At 38.3% G+C, this 13193-nt stretch overlaps 1 protein-coding gene across 1 annotated transcript; it reads right to left on the bottom strand.

Moving 5' to 3' along the window:
• Positions 1 to 9784: 9784 nt before the first annotated feature.
• Positions 9785 to 12380, bottom strand: LOC149185734 (putative transcription factor bHLH041). The gene is made up of 8 exons (XM_089409128.1): positions 12313 to 12380; positions 12072 to 12200; positions 11637 to 11736; positions 11489 to 11503; positions 11318 to 11374; positions 10573 to 11241; positions 9963 to 10397; positions 9785 to 9838 (listed from the first exon to the last, which is right to left on the bottom strand). Exons 1-8 carry the CDS (start codon positions 12378 to 12380, stop codon positions 9785 to 9787), a joined length of 1527 nt encoding a protein of 508 aa, XP_089265254.1.
• Positions 12381 to 13193: the final 813 nt, after the last annotated feature.

Raw genomic sequence — 13193 nt, 5'->3', positions numbered from 1 at the left:
TATTCGTAATCATGACCATGCTATTCATTTGATTCTAGGAAGTGTTCCTCCAAACATCAGGCCGTACAAATATCCCTATGCCCAAAAGAGTGAAATTGAACGTATGGTTACAGAAATGCTAGAGGCTGTTATAATTCAACCTAGTCAAATTTCTTTCTCTGCTCCAGTAGTATTTGTGCACAAGAAGGATGGATCATGGCGCATGTGTCTGGATTATAGGGAGCTCAACAAGCTCACTATTAAAGATAAATTCCCCATTCGAGTCATTGATGAATTACATGGAGCAATTTAGTTTGCTAATTTGGATCTTCATTCAGGATATCATCAAATCATAATGAAGACTGAAGACATTCCGAAAACAACATTTAGAACTCATGAGGGTCATTATGAATTCTTGGTCATGCCTTTTGGCCTTACCAATGCACCTTCTACATTTCAAGGTTTGATTAATTCCATTTTCAAACCCTTAGAAAATTTGTGTTAGTATTTTTTGATGATATACTAATCTACAACAAGTCTTGGAAGGATCATGTTCAACATGTTGATAGAGTGCTCAAACTATTGGTGGAGAAACAATTATATGCAAAAAACCTCCAAATGTTTCTTTGGAGTATAGGAGGTGGAACATCTAGGTCATATTGGATCTCATGAAGGTGTTAAGGTAGACCCCAACAAAATTAAAGCCATTAAGGATTGGAAAATTCCCACATCCATAAAGCATCTGCGAGGATTTCTCAGGTTGACAGGGTATTATCACAAGTTTGTTAAGAATTATGGGAGAATAGCAACACCTCTAACAACATTACTGAAGAAATATGCATTTTCTTGGACTCTAGAAGCAACGATGGCCTTTAAACATCTTCAAGAGGCAATGTGCTAATCAACAGTATTAGCTATGCCAGACTTCACAAAAACCTTTATTTTGGAATGTGATGCCTTAGGAAATGGAATTGGTGATGTTTTAATGCAAGAAGGAAGACCCATTGCTTTTGAAAGTCGTCCAATCAAAGGAAAGTTAAGAAATGGTGACCTCACCTAATGGGAAGACACTTCAAGGTAAAAATGGATCATGATAGCCTTAAATACCTTTTAGAACAAACTTTATCTTAAGAAGAAAAACAAAAATGGGTCACAAAGATGTTGGGTTATGACTTTGAAATCATCTACAAAAAAGGGAAGAAAAATGTTGTTGCAGATGCACTCTTAAGAAAGGATGAGGATGTGGAAGCATTTATTTGTGCCATTTCTATTATCCAACCAGATTGGATAAACAAAGCAAGGGATGAATGGAAGAATAACGAAGAAGTGTGGGCACTCATTCAAAAGTTGCAGCAAGATCCCAGTACATATGGCACATTTAGCTGGAAAAATGATGTTTTATGGTACAAAGATCGCTTATACCTATGTAAGAATTCCCAACTCAAACAAAAGATTCTTCTGGAATTTCACACCTCTCCCTTAGGAGGGCACTCGAGATTTTTAAGAACTTACCACAGGGTTAAGAAGGAATTTTTTTGGGATGGCCTTAAATCTAATATTCAAAAGTTTGTGGTAGAATGTTTGGTTTGCCAACAAAATAAAGTTGAAACAATTAAGACCCTGGGTTTGTTATAACCTTTATCCATTCCAAGTCAACATTGGGAAGAGGTTTCAATGGATTTTATCATAGGTCTACCCAAGTCCGAAGGAAAGAGTGTCATCTTAGTGGTAGTTGATAGACTTACCAAGTATGCACACTTTTGCACATTATCTCATCCATTTAAAACCAATACAATTGCTACTGCATTTATGGAAACAATACAAAAGCTATACGGAAACCCAAAGATTATTGTAAGCGACACAGATCCCATTTTCACTAGAAATTTTTGGACATAATTATTTTCTTGCCTAGGTACTCAGTTAGCTCATAGCTTATCTTATCATCCTCAATCTAATGGGCAAGCTGAGATAGTGAACAAATGTTTGGAAGGATATCTTCGTTTCTTTGCAACTGATAAATAGACACTAGGTCAAGTGGTTTCCTCTGGCTGAATGGTGGTATAACACTTCCTTCCATGCTACAGCAAAAATGACCCCATTTATGGCGCTTTATGGATATCATCCACTGTCCATCACATCATCTTTAAGAGAAAATTATAAGGTTCAAGTAGTGGAAGATCACATCGAGCATCAACAACAAGTTTTTCAACTCTTAAAGGATAACCTCACTTTGGCGTAGAATAGAACGAAACAACGGGCAGATCAACATCGCAGGGAAATTTTTTTTGATGTAGGCAACTATGTATTTCTACAACTACAACCGTACAACCAAATGTCCCTCAAGCAAGCTAAGAAGGATAATAAATTATCACCAAAGTATTATGGTCCATACAAGGTGTTGCAAAAGATTGATACTATGACATACAAATTGGAGCTTCCTACATCTTCCCGAGTGCACCCAGTTTTCCATTTTTCATGCTTAAAGAAGGTTATAGGTGACAAGCTCCCAGTTCAAACAATATTTCTAGAACTTGATGAGGAAGGAAAAATCATATTAGAACCTAAAGCAATCACAAAAGCAAGAATTCGACAGCTACAAAATCGATCAATTTCAGAGTATCTCATCAAGTAGAATAACTTACCCGTTGAAGATTCCACATGAGAGGATGAAAATTTTATACAAAAGCATACAAAACTACTCAAGCATTGAAGACAACACTTTTTTTAAGGAGAGGGGCATGTTAGGTCCCTATAATACTAGTGTATTCCCCCATTATTATTGTCATTGTAGCCCTTATTGTTATTGTTGTGCCCATGTTGTCCCCATATTGTTATTATTGTGCCCCATAAAAGCCCACTATTGTTATTGTTATGCCCTTACATTATTATTGTTATGTCAGCTCTGATTATATTGTGACCCCTTAGACTCCTATATATAGAAAGGAGGTTTTGTCATTTGAATCATCCAAGAATTGTTCATTTATGTAATGTAAAGGAGGTTTCCCCCTCGAAGAGGCTAATTTTGAAGTTGTTGATCTATCTCTTCTTCTATTTTGTGAGTTGGTTGCATAACATTCATAGGGAGAAAAAGCACAAAAGCCAGATCTCGAGAAGGGAGCACCAAGAAAGAGGATGGCCATAGCAACAATGAATTTTTTATTATTGTTTTATAATGGAGTTAAATTATTTATTACATGTAAATGGGAATACTGCTATAGGACCTAGTAAGGCATGTCTACCCCTAGAAAATTATCGATGAATTTTGGAGTTAGACATATGTGATAGGCGCATGACAAATTATATCCTGGATATAAAATTTGTGGGGGTAGGGCTCAAAGGTGAGCGGGTTGACTGACTTGGTTAGTTTGGTCATATTTTGTCAAGGGAAACCCCAAGCGAAGTTTTAAGTTGGGATTTTTAGGTAAAACTTGACTCTGTAACTGAGGCAAAGTTACTCAATCAACAACGGTGGTTTTGATGGGCACATGGTTTTGGGTTCCCATGGTTTTAAGGAATCCTTCGAAAGGAATAGGAAAACTTCATTATAATGGGCCAGGGGAGGTGAGCGGTGAAGGCTCACTTGGATGGGTTTTGGCCAAGGACAATAATATAATTTTGTTAGTTTTTTTCCCTAGATTGGGGTTTTGCACAATAAAACATTGTGTTTATTTTTTTTAATTTGTTGTTGGTAGTTTTAACATTTCTGTCACATAATTTAATTTTCTCTCTAGTAATTCTAACACTACTTGTGATGGTTTAAAGCCTAATTAATTTTAATATAGGATTCAAGCAAGTTTGTTCCTAATCCCTCCTTAATGGGGGTTACCACTGTGACATTAATGTGGATGCCAGATGATGGGCTTCATTTCTAAGCAATAACTCCCTCCAATGTGCCACCCAACATGTAGCAACATTTAATCAAGTCTTGGATGAGACTCTTGTGTTAGCCTCACTCTCATTAAAAAAACAATTATAAATCCAAATATCATAATTAAATAAATCAAATCTTGAGAATTAGGAGTTAGTTCCTCAAACTAGGGAGTTTAGTTAGGATTAGAGATTCTCTCCAACTAGTTCTCCTAGATTAGTGTTTTGTTGAGAAAATATCTCAACCATAGTGTCCAAGATAGGCGTACTATCTTGAGACCAACTTCCTCATGTATTTATTTGTACTATTATCATTCTTTGTACATTGGATTGATTAATAATGAGAATGTGAGGAATGTTGTAAGGCTGAGCCCTTTCCGCCATGTCCAGTTTCTATATTTCTGAGTGTTTATTTTATGAGTGTGTATTATTTGTTTATTAGTTTACTTCATGTGGTATCAGAGCCAGTTCATCCCATCTCTCATGAAAGGGGTTGGAAGATGAGCTCATAGTTACTGTCTGTTATTTCTAGAATCATTGTTTGAGAGAGAATCACTGCTAGAGATGTTGAGCTGTGTGATAGCGCTACTGTCGGGATCAGCTTCTCCATTCTGTCGTTGGCCTGCTGCTATGGGGATGTAGGATGAAGCCAACAAAGATGAGAGGATGAAATCATGTAAAGTTTGGTAGCATGGTGAAGTGTCAGCGTGGGTGCTAGTGCATGATCAGATCGTACGTAGCCCATTCTCAAAGCTAGAACCAAACTCAAATTCGGAATCACTCCACATCGAGAAAGACAAATCACTGCACATTGATATAACTTCCTCCGATGCCTTTTATTATTGTGTTTCTTTCTTCTCCTCCGCTCTTCTTCAGAATCGGACTCTGTAGGTGTTCTAGAAGAACTGGAATCGCTACCACTTGTTTCAGTCTCAGAGTCTGACTCTTCAGTAGATACAGATGCCTCGCTTACACCACTGTCACTGCTATCATCAGACCTTCGCTTCCCTTTTCTGTCTCCTTTGAAGATCATCCAAACCTTCTCTCTGCTCTGCTCTGCTTTGCAGCGCAATCCAAATCGTAAGTTTGAAAAATTTACTATACACAATGGACAGTGGTCATGTCGAGGAGGATTCCAGTTGGGGGCTTGCTTCAGAAATTTCCACCTTCTTCGTATGCTGATAACGACCGGCTATGTGGAAATACTCTTCGTCATTGTTGATTAATGGAAAGTTGAACCAATGCCATGCTGCCGGCATCTCTTTCTTTGTGCTTTCTGGTGCTTGCAACCACTCATGGCGCTGCCACCGTTTTGTATTTAGAAAGCTGTTAGTGTTTTCTCGTTATCATGCCACCACTGATGGCACTGCCGAGTCTTTGAATAGTTAGGACATGTGAGGAAATGATGTCTTCACTCACATTCTTCAACTCTCAGATATTCTACCTAAATATTGAATTTGTTCAACGTTTATGAGTATAGAAAGGCATGTTGGATGTCTCATTCAATAATTTAAAGCTTGTGAGTGTGCCCAGTGCTCGCGAAGCTCCGTGGATTAGTTGAAATTTCCCTTGCTAGTTACGGCATCGAGGGAAGCATTCCCGATTGGTTATCGACAGCGACAACAAATCTTTCTCTGCTTGATCTGTCCAGCAACAGTCTCACAGGCACCATACTGCCATGGTTGGGCACCATGACGAACTTAAATTCGCTCAACTTGTCAAACAACACATTGACATCCACAATTCCAGCCATAGGCAACCTGCAATATCTGGGCACTCTGGATCTGCATTCAAACGAGCTGACGGGGACCATTGATCCCATATTTTCCATCAAGCCCGCTTATCCCGGAGGAAGTTTAAAGATCGTTGACCTGTCCTACAATAGATTCATGGGTGCATTTCATCGGTGGAATGGTGCTCCCTCTACTCAGCGAAACTTTCCATATTGGGTATGAGGTTAACTCACTTTTTTAACCTGAGTTTAAAAGATTTAGAATTTATTAATAGAGTGAGGATTGTTTTGAAGTGATAAATTTTTTGGAGTGATAAGGGTGTCGTAAATCTAGAGTGATATGTGTTTTTTTTAAAGGGAAGTTCATTATTGAAAGAATTCATTTTTTGAAGACAGATTGCTTCAAGGAGTTCTCAAAGTTTGTGCTTGAGAAATTTCATTCATGATGTTGTGAAGGTGAAGGTTGATGTAATTCACTATTTAATAAAGAAATATTTTTTTTGTGGTGCTTGTGTCCTAGATCTGCCCAAAATTGAATAAGGGGATCTTAGGTACACCGTGTGTAATGAATGTGTTTGCATGACTTGTGTTCAGATTATCAAAACATTCTCTTTGTATTATGCTTAAACAACTACATGCACATAAGCAAGCTTAAGTATAAGAACGCTTAATCAAGCTCCTGTAATCAAGCTTAAGTACATAAGCACAAAGTGTCACATCATCAACTTGATAAGATGATCTTCCAAGCAAGCACATTTCACATTATGTAATCAAAGAAATCAAGTTAAGGACACTACAAAATCAAGAATTTCAGGTCAAGACGACATCAACATCATCAATACTTCTTGTATCACTTGCAGATAAAAAAAATTTAACTGAATTGTACGGGTGCATTCTCGGTTGTAACTGACACCCTAATTTGAATTGTTAAGGTGAATACATTAAGTCAAGTAAGTCTTCAACTGAGTCATCAAGATTGAACTTGTCATTTATCTCTTGGGTGCATTTTCGACATTGTTCGACACCCTTCCTTTTTTAAAAATCAATACATTCAGTGAGTACATTCAAGAAAGCACAAAGTGTCAGTAATCAATCAAGCAAGTTCAAGCATGTCATCTAACAAGAAATCATCATCAAACGAGTGTGAATTCTAGTATTCTATTCTTCAAGTGAGAAATAAGCAATAAATCAAGCGAGCATGTCATTCAAACAATCAAAGCAAGCGAGTGTGTCATTCAAACAACAAAGCAAGCGAGCGTGTCATTCAAACAACAAAGCAAGCGAGCGTGTCATTCAAACAACCAAGTAAGCGAGTGTGTCAAAATCAAGTGCGAAAGTTCAAAGCACGACATCTACAACAAACAAGCCAGTGTGAAGTTGATTGAAGCATTCACAAAGTGTCAGTGAAGCATTCAAGCAAAGTGATCGTCATCAAGCGAGCGTGAAATACTGAGTTCAAGCAACCAAGTTATAAAAATATAGCAAGTGTTTAAAGCATCAACAATAAACAATAGTACAAGCCAGCCGGAATTCAAAGTGAGTAAGCTAACATGGCGACACACATTCAACTGTCCCAAATTCCTAACAATTTGATTTTATCATCAGCTGGCGATATGGTGAACATCAACAAAATAACTCTTGTTGATATTTAAGTGCATCTTCAACATGCACATGAAATGATTGAGTTTCTTCAACTGGAGTCGTAACTTCAAAGAGATGAGTTGCAATAGAAGAGTGATGTTTCCAAGTCTTTCATTCGTATAGATGCAGATAAAGATGTTGATTCCAAGTCACCGATCCAACCAACTTCAAGTGTTGAGATGGTCCCTCATCTAGTTCAACTTTCTTCCAAACCAATCATCAAGCCATGGGAAGAACTCCAATGTAACAAAAATCGACGAGGATTAGGATATGACAAAGATGAAAACAACTTGCATATCCCAAATTATTCTAAGCCGATCAGGTTCATCAGTGCAGGATTTCTTGATCCAATACCATCAACAAGCCATGAGAAAGTTGCAGACAAACAGACATGTGCACAAACTGAAGTTGCAGTCAAACCAAACTGCCTTCATTGTCAAAGAATCGGTCATCTCGAAGATCAGTGTTTTGATCTCCATCCTTGTCAACATTTTGGCAAGTCAAATCATTCATCAGCACAATGCAACAAACAACAACAATCAATCAGATTAAAGATTGATTATTCATGGATTGATCCCTGGGAATAGTCAACCATGGTCAAAAGATTATATAAGTTTTACAATCGAATTCACTCACACATATTGCAACCAACAATAAAATGAAGATGGTACTCTCGTGCAGTTGAACAGGGGAGTACAACAATGAAACTCTCCTACACCTGAAGGAGGGGAGTTTAAATATCAAATGCAGATGATTGTCTCTCCTTTCAGTTGACAAAGGGGGGAAAATGTCAATGAAATTGACAGTGGTTGTCAGACTGAAAGTCTCGACAACATCAGCAAAGCAGCCAGTGGGCATCAACAACAAAAGCTACAGTGAGCAGTTTTCGACATCAACAAATTTGCCAGTGGGCGATCGACAACAAAGTCAGTAGTGAGCAATTTTCAAACACAACAAAAGCAATAGTGAGTTGTTTTTCAATGTGATCAGCTAGTGGGCGTTCATCACATTTTGTCAGTGGGCACAAGATGCTGATTTCAAGTAAAGGACAGCTGGATCCTTTTGCAACTTGGCACGTGATGGAGTTGTCAAGCGACTTTTTGAGATGAATCAGACATCCAACTGACTCATGGTCTCTTCATATTGCAGTTTCTTCAGCATCCAGCTTTGGCGGTTTTTCAGGCAAATGTTTTTTGAGGATCAACTTGAGAACTTGGAAGAGGGTTCCTTGTTCTTATTTTGGATTTATCATTGAGGGGGAGAATGTTAGGCTCACACTCATAAAAAAACAATTATAAATCCAAATATCATAATTATATAAATCAAATCTTGAGAATCAGGAGTTAGTTCCTCAAACTAGGGAGTTTAGTTAGGATGAGAGATTCTCTCCAACTAGTTCTCCTAGATTAGTGTTTTGTTGAGAAAATATCTCAACCATAGTGTCCAAGATAGACGTACTATCTTGAGACCAACTTCCTCATGTATTTATTTGTACTATTATCATTTTTTGTACATTGGATTTATTAATAATGAGAATGTGAGGAATGTTGTAAGGCTGAGGCCTTTTCCACCATGTCTGGTTTCTATATTTTTGAGTGTTTATTTTATGTGTATATTATTTTTTATTAGTTTACTTCATCTTGCCAATCTGCATGGATTACATTCATGTGGAAATGACCTATAGATCTTTCAAGGTGCTTTGCACTTGTACCTCCAAGCTAGTTGTTATGTTTTCCTTTTTCATTTTGGAAACCATCTCCCGGTTGCTTGCACTATCCACCATGACTTTAGCCTACAATTCCTCCCTACTTTGGTCCTCACTTCTAGCCTTTCTCCCACCCTCATCTAAATTGAATGTTGGAAAATAACACATAAAAATGATATCACAATCTTGCTTGAAATTATATTGTCAATTTTTAGTAAAAATAATTATTTCCTCTATAAATTAAACTAAACTTTAATTACAATTATAAATAAAAATAAAAATAATTATCCTAAATCGTTATTAAATATCATAAAATAAATATTAATCATAAGATAAAGTAAACATGGACTTACTTTATTTTCCATTTACTTTCATTCAATAAACAATGTGCAAAAACAATCAACCACTAAGTGACTAACATAATTATGATATAGTGATTAATATTTAGCCTTTCCAATATATATAACTATGATATAGTGATTAATATTTAGCCTTTCTAATATACTTTGGGAGGAAAACCGTTAGAATACAATTACTTAGATATTCAAATGGAATCCGTTAGAACCATCGAGGCCGACTTTGAATAACGATTTGAAATAAACTGAGAGATGAAGATGAGATGATGTACAGTGGAACGACATGGACGTGGAGAGTCGAGACCATTGACCTAACCCAACCTTTCTACGGCAGCGGAGGCCCGCCATCTTCCCTAGCCCCCTTTCCTTCACCTGCTCCATGTCCTGCAAATTTCCCGACCAATCACAAATATTAGCAACATATATATGGCGAAGGCGTGTAGATACATCTCTCTAATGGAGCCAGAATGCAAGTGGAGAGTCGAGACCATTGACCCAACCTTCCTACCCATTTTTCCTCGCCCCGCTCACCAACCCTTCCTTCACCTGCTCCATGTCCTACAAATTTCCCCACCAATCACAAATATTAACAATAAAAATAGAATGAGAATGTGAAGGCCTGAAGTCCAGTTATATATCTCTAATGAAATGTGAATGGCAATCCAGTTTTTATATATCTTACATGATCTTCCAATTTGATGGTCGCAGTCATTCGATATCTCAAGCGTGATGGATCGCCTTCGTGGTGTGCTGTGGATGTGGCCATAGAAACAAGAGGGACACTCATTTCTCTCAGACTCTCCACCATCCCAATCATCAAATCAGTCGTATTTGTAGGCCTGTCGACGATCATTACTATATTCCCCATTTCATCAGAAATAGTGCCGCCTCCAATCTTTGATACCTCAACTGTCACCAAGCTGTCACTTCCCTCACTACATGTGAAGTCTGGTTGTTGCAGGGCTGTGCTGGTGGCTGCACCCTCCTGAGATTGAGCACGCGGGAGCTTCTTCAATTCTGATTCCAACTCTTTATTCCTCTCTTCAAGTTCTTCCACCCGCGATTTGAGACTAGTTAAATACCCTCTCGTGTACCCCAATATGGAAGCCTTGTCTTTCTGCAAATATATTAACAACAAAACTCATTTTTTTTGTACCTACTTCTAACTTAAATTTAAGAGAAGAACTGTTTCATATATTTTCAATAGCTATAGAGATTAAATCCCAAGGTCAATGGTTGGCCATAAAACTTCATTTCTTTACAACAAAAAGCTTTATTTTCATGGAACGTACCCTTGCGCAACGAGGGATGACTGAACGCAACGCCTCAAAGCTGTCCTTCAATTTCTGTCTCCTCTTACGCTCAGAAATCTTATGATGAACCTGACTGCTAGAAACCGTAGACAATGAGACTTGTCCCAGTTTTTCTGCATGAATATGCCTCAAAATTGCTAGGCATCTCTTCAATTTGCACTGACCCTCAAACATCGGGGGCATAACCAACTTACTTGGCGGTCTCCAGATGCCAAATGCGCTGAGAATGACGTTCCTTGTTGAGGGGGCGACTGGGAAACTGCCGGCCCGACTGGTTTGTGGGAAAAACGGTGGGCCTGGAACCCAAAGTTGCGCTCCAAGGCCACCGGTCAAAAGCCCAGAAGAAGGCCGCAATTGCAACGTTTGCAGGTAAGCATCAAACCCAGTAGCCAATTCCGAGGCGGACATAGAATGTTGGTGGGTATCCTGCGGTATATTGATTTGATCGCCTCTAAACATGGTGGGACACTGTAGATATGAACTCCCAGGTCTGTCAATAGAGCGCGATAGAAGCAAAGAGCAAGATGAAGTTAATACACTCGTCCCACGCGTGGCCATGGGCAAGGGGATAGAAATATTGGGTGACATGATAGTTACACTCGCCAGGAGGCTTGAAATTCGTAATTTATTCTGCTCATCCGCTCGAACCTGCAAGTGAAACCATGGAATTTAGCATGGAATCAACAGAATGCAGACGAGTGGTGGGAATAATATAGTGTCTCACCAAATTTGTTGTTCCCAGCTCTACTACGCCGTTTCCACAAGGAATGAACACTGCAGTCTAAGAAATAATGAAATCTCAGGATGGGCAGCGAGAAGTACCAATCGATCGAGCACAATTAATTAAGTCGACTTGCCACGTGTCTAAAATGGGGAAGGCAGTGTAAACGCTCACCTGAATGCCGACGGCCTGCATACAAGATTGCAATGAGAGAGACAGAAACAATAAATTCATAGCCATGGGAAGCGTTTTCTATGCGTTAAATATTGCGCCAGAAATAACAATTTGAATGTGGGCTGAAATGGAAAACTAATTATTTTACCTTGTAAAACAGTTCCTGGCTTGCATTAGACCTGAAGCGCAGGAGCTCATTTACCGTTAACCAAACATACGGTCGTTGATTCAATGCCAAACCTGGAACTCTGTATTGGCAAAATTGTATCAAAATTCTGCCAACATTCTATGTACGATATTTTATTGGCAATTTCGATATGGGCAGACTTTTGATTATTTACAAATAATTTAAAAAAAAAAATAGATACATTTTTAAATTAGCCAAATTAAAATTAAAATTGTTCTACTTATTAATTTAACACAGAGATCTTTAATTTCATTTATATATATAACACGCTCTCTGAAATATATACTTCTTTTGCAGAGGGCTCTCAAACTTCAGAAAACCAGAGATAAAACTGATATGTAACCTATTAATTCGCTCACACAGATCCTACATTCTGTGAGTATGAATAAAACTTACCCAGCATCCAGAGCAAAGCGACAAAGCTTGTACAAATTGAAAAGGGTTTGGCCTACGCTCTGGGCCGCGGCCGTAGAGGAACCAGTTTCCATTTCTGGGTTAAACCATCCGTCTTTACATGCTAATTCTCTGAAAATGTAAACCAAAAATATCATACAAAATGTAATTATATCCTTGATGCAGCTTATTCGACTGATATTCATGATGCAAAACTCATAAGAATAGAGAGAAAGAAACTTACTGTGGTGGCTCATCCAACGACCACAGCACAATATAGGTCCACCCTAAAGGTATTACAATGCTTCTCATTATTTGTTGCAGTGAGTGGTCATCCAAGTAGAAAATGAAGTCCATGATCTCGATAACATAAAAGTTGAGGAGAAGAAAGCCTGTACTGGATCTCGCCGACGTAGAAATACAGGGCCTGGAAAATTGAGGAAATTAGTTGTCGAATGGAAAGGGTTTAAGAGTTGCCAAGGCACGAGTTGTTGAGAAGTGTGAACAGGGGAGGGAGGTGACATTTACTGTGATTGTAGAGATGGTAAAAGGGTTAAAAAGTGAATAAGGCACGAAAGCGGGAAATATGGTTTTGTGGTGGGGGCTCCCGAAGCTGAAAACGTTTATAGGTATTAGATTGGGTTTTTGAATTTGGATTGAAGGTCGTGGTTGGTGGCACAGGAGTATCAGCCTCCCTGACGAGATATCCCAACAACTAAGTGGGAGACAAGACTTTTTGTGCTCTTATCTCATTAAAAGACAAAAGGGGACTTTTGTGCCTTGATATAATAGTCATTATCTCATTAAAAGACAAAATGTGGCTTTTGTGCCGTGTTTTAATAATTATTAATTTCAGTCCTTGTTATTTTCGAATATCTCATTAAAAGACAAAAGGGGACTTTTGTGCCTTGATATAATAGTCATTATCTCATTAAAAGACAAAATGTGGCTTTTGTGCCGTGTTTTAATAATTATTAATTTCAGTCCTTGTCATTTTCGAATATTTACTTTCACATATAACTCAACTACCAGAGGCCTGGAGTATGCCGTAAAACTGCTTCTGCTTGGCTAAGAGCTCGTCTTCCTCGGACGTAAGGAAACAGGTTAACGGCCCAAGACCCAGAG

Source organism: Pinus tabuliformis, chromosome 3_1, assembly GCF_031772625.1.
Source record: "Pinus tabuliformis cultivar Carrire ecotype Pingquan chromosome 3_1, CPIR1, whole genome shotgun sequence".
NCBI lineage: Eukaryota > Viridiplantae > Streptophyta > Pinopsida > Pinales > Pinaceae > Pinus > Pinus tabuliformis.
Note: the sequence above shows the minus strand (reverse complement) of the source record. Positions and strands in the feature narration are given on the sequence as shown.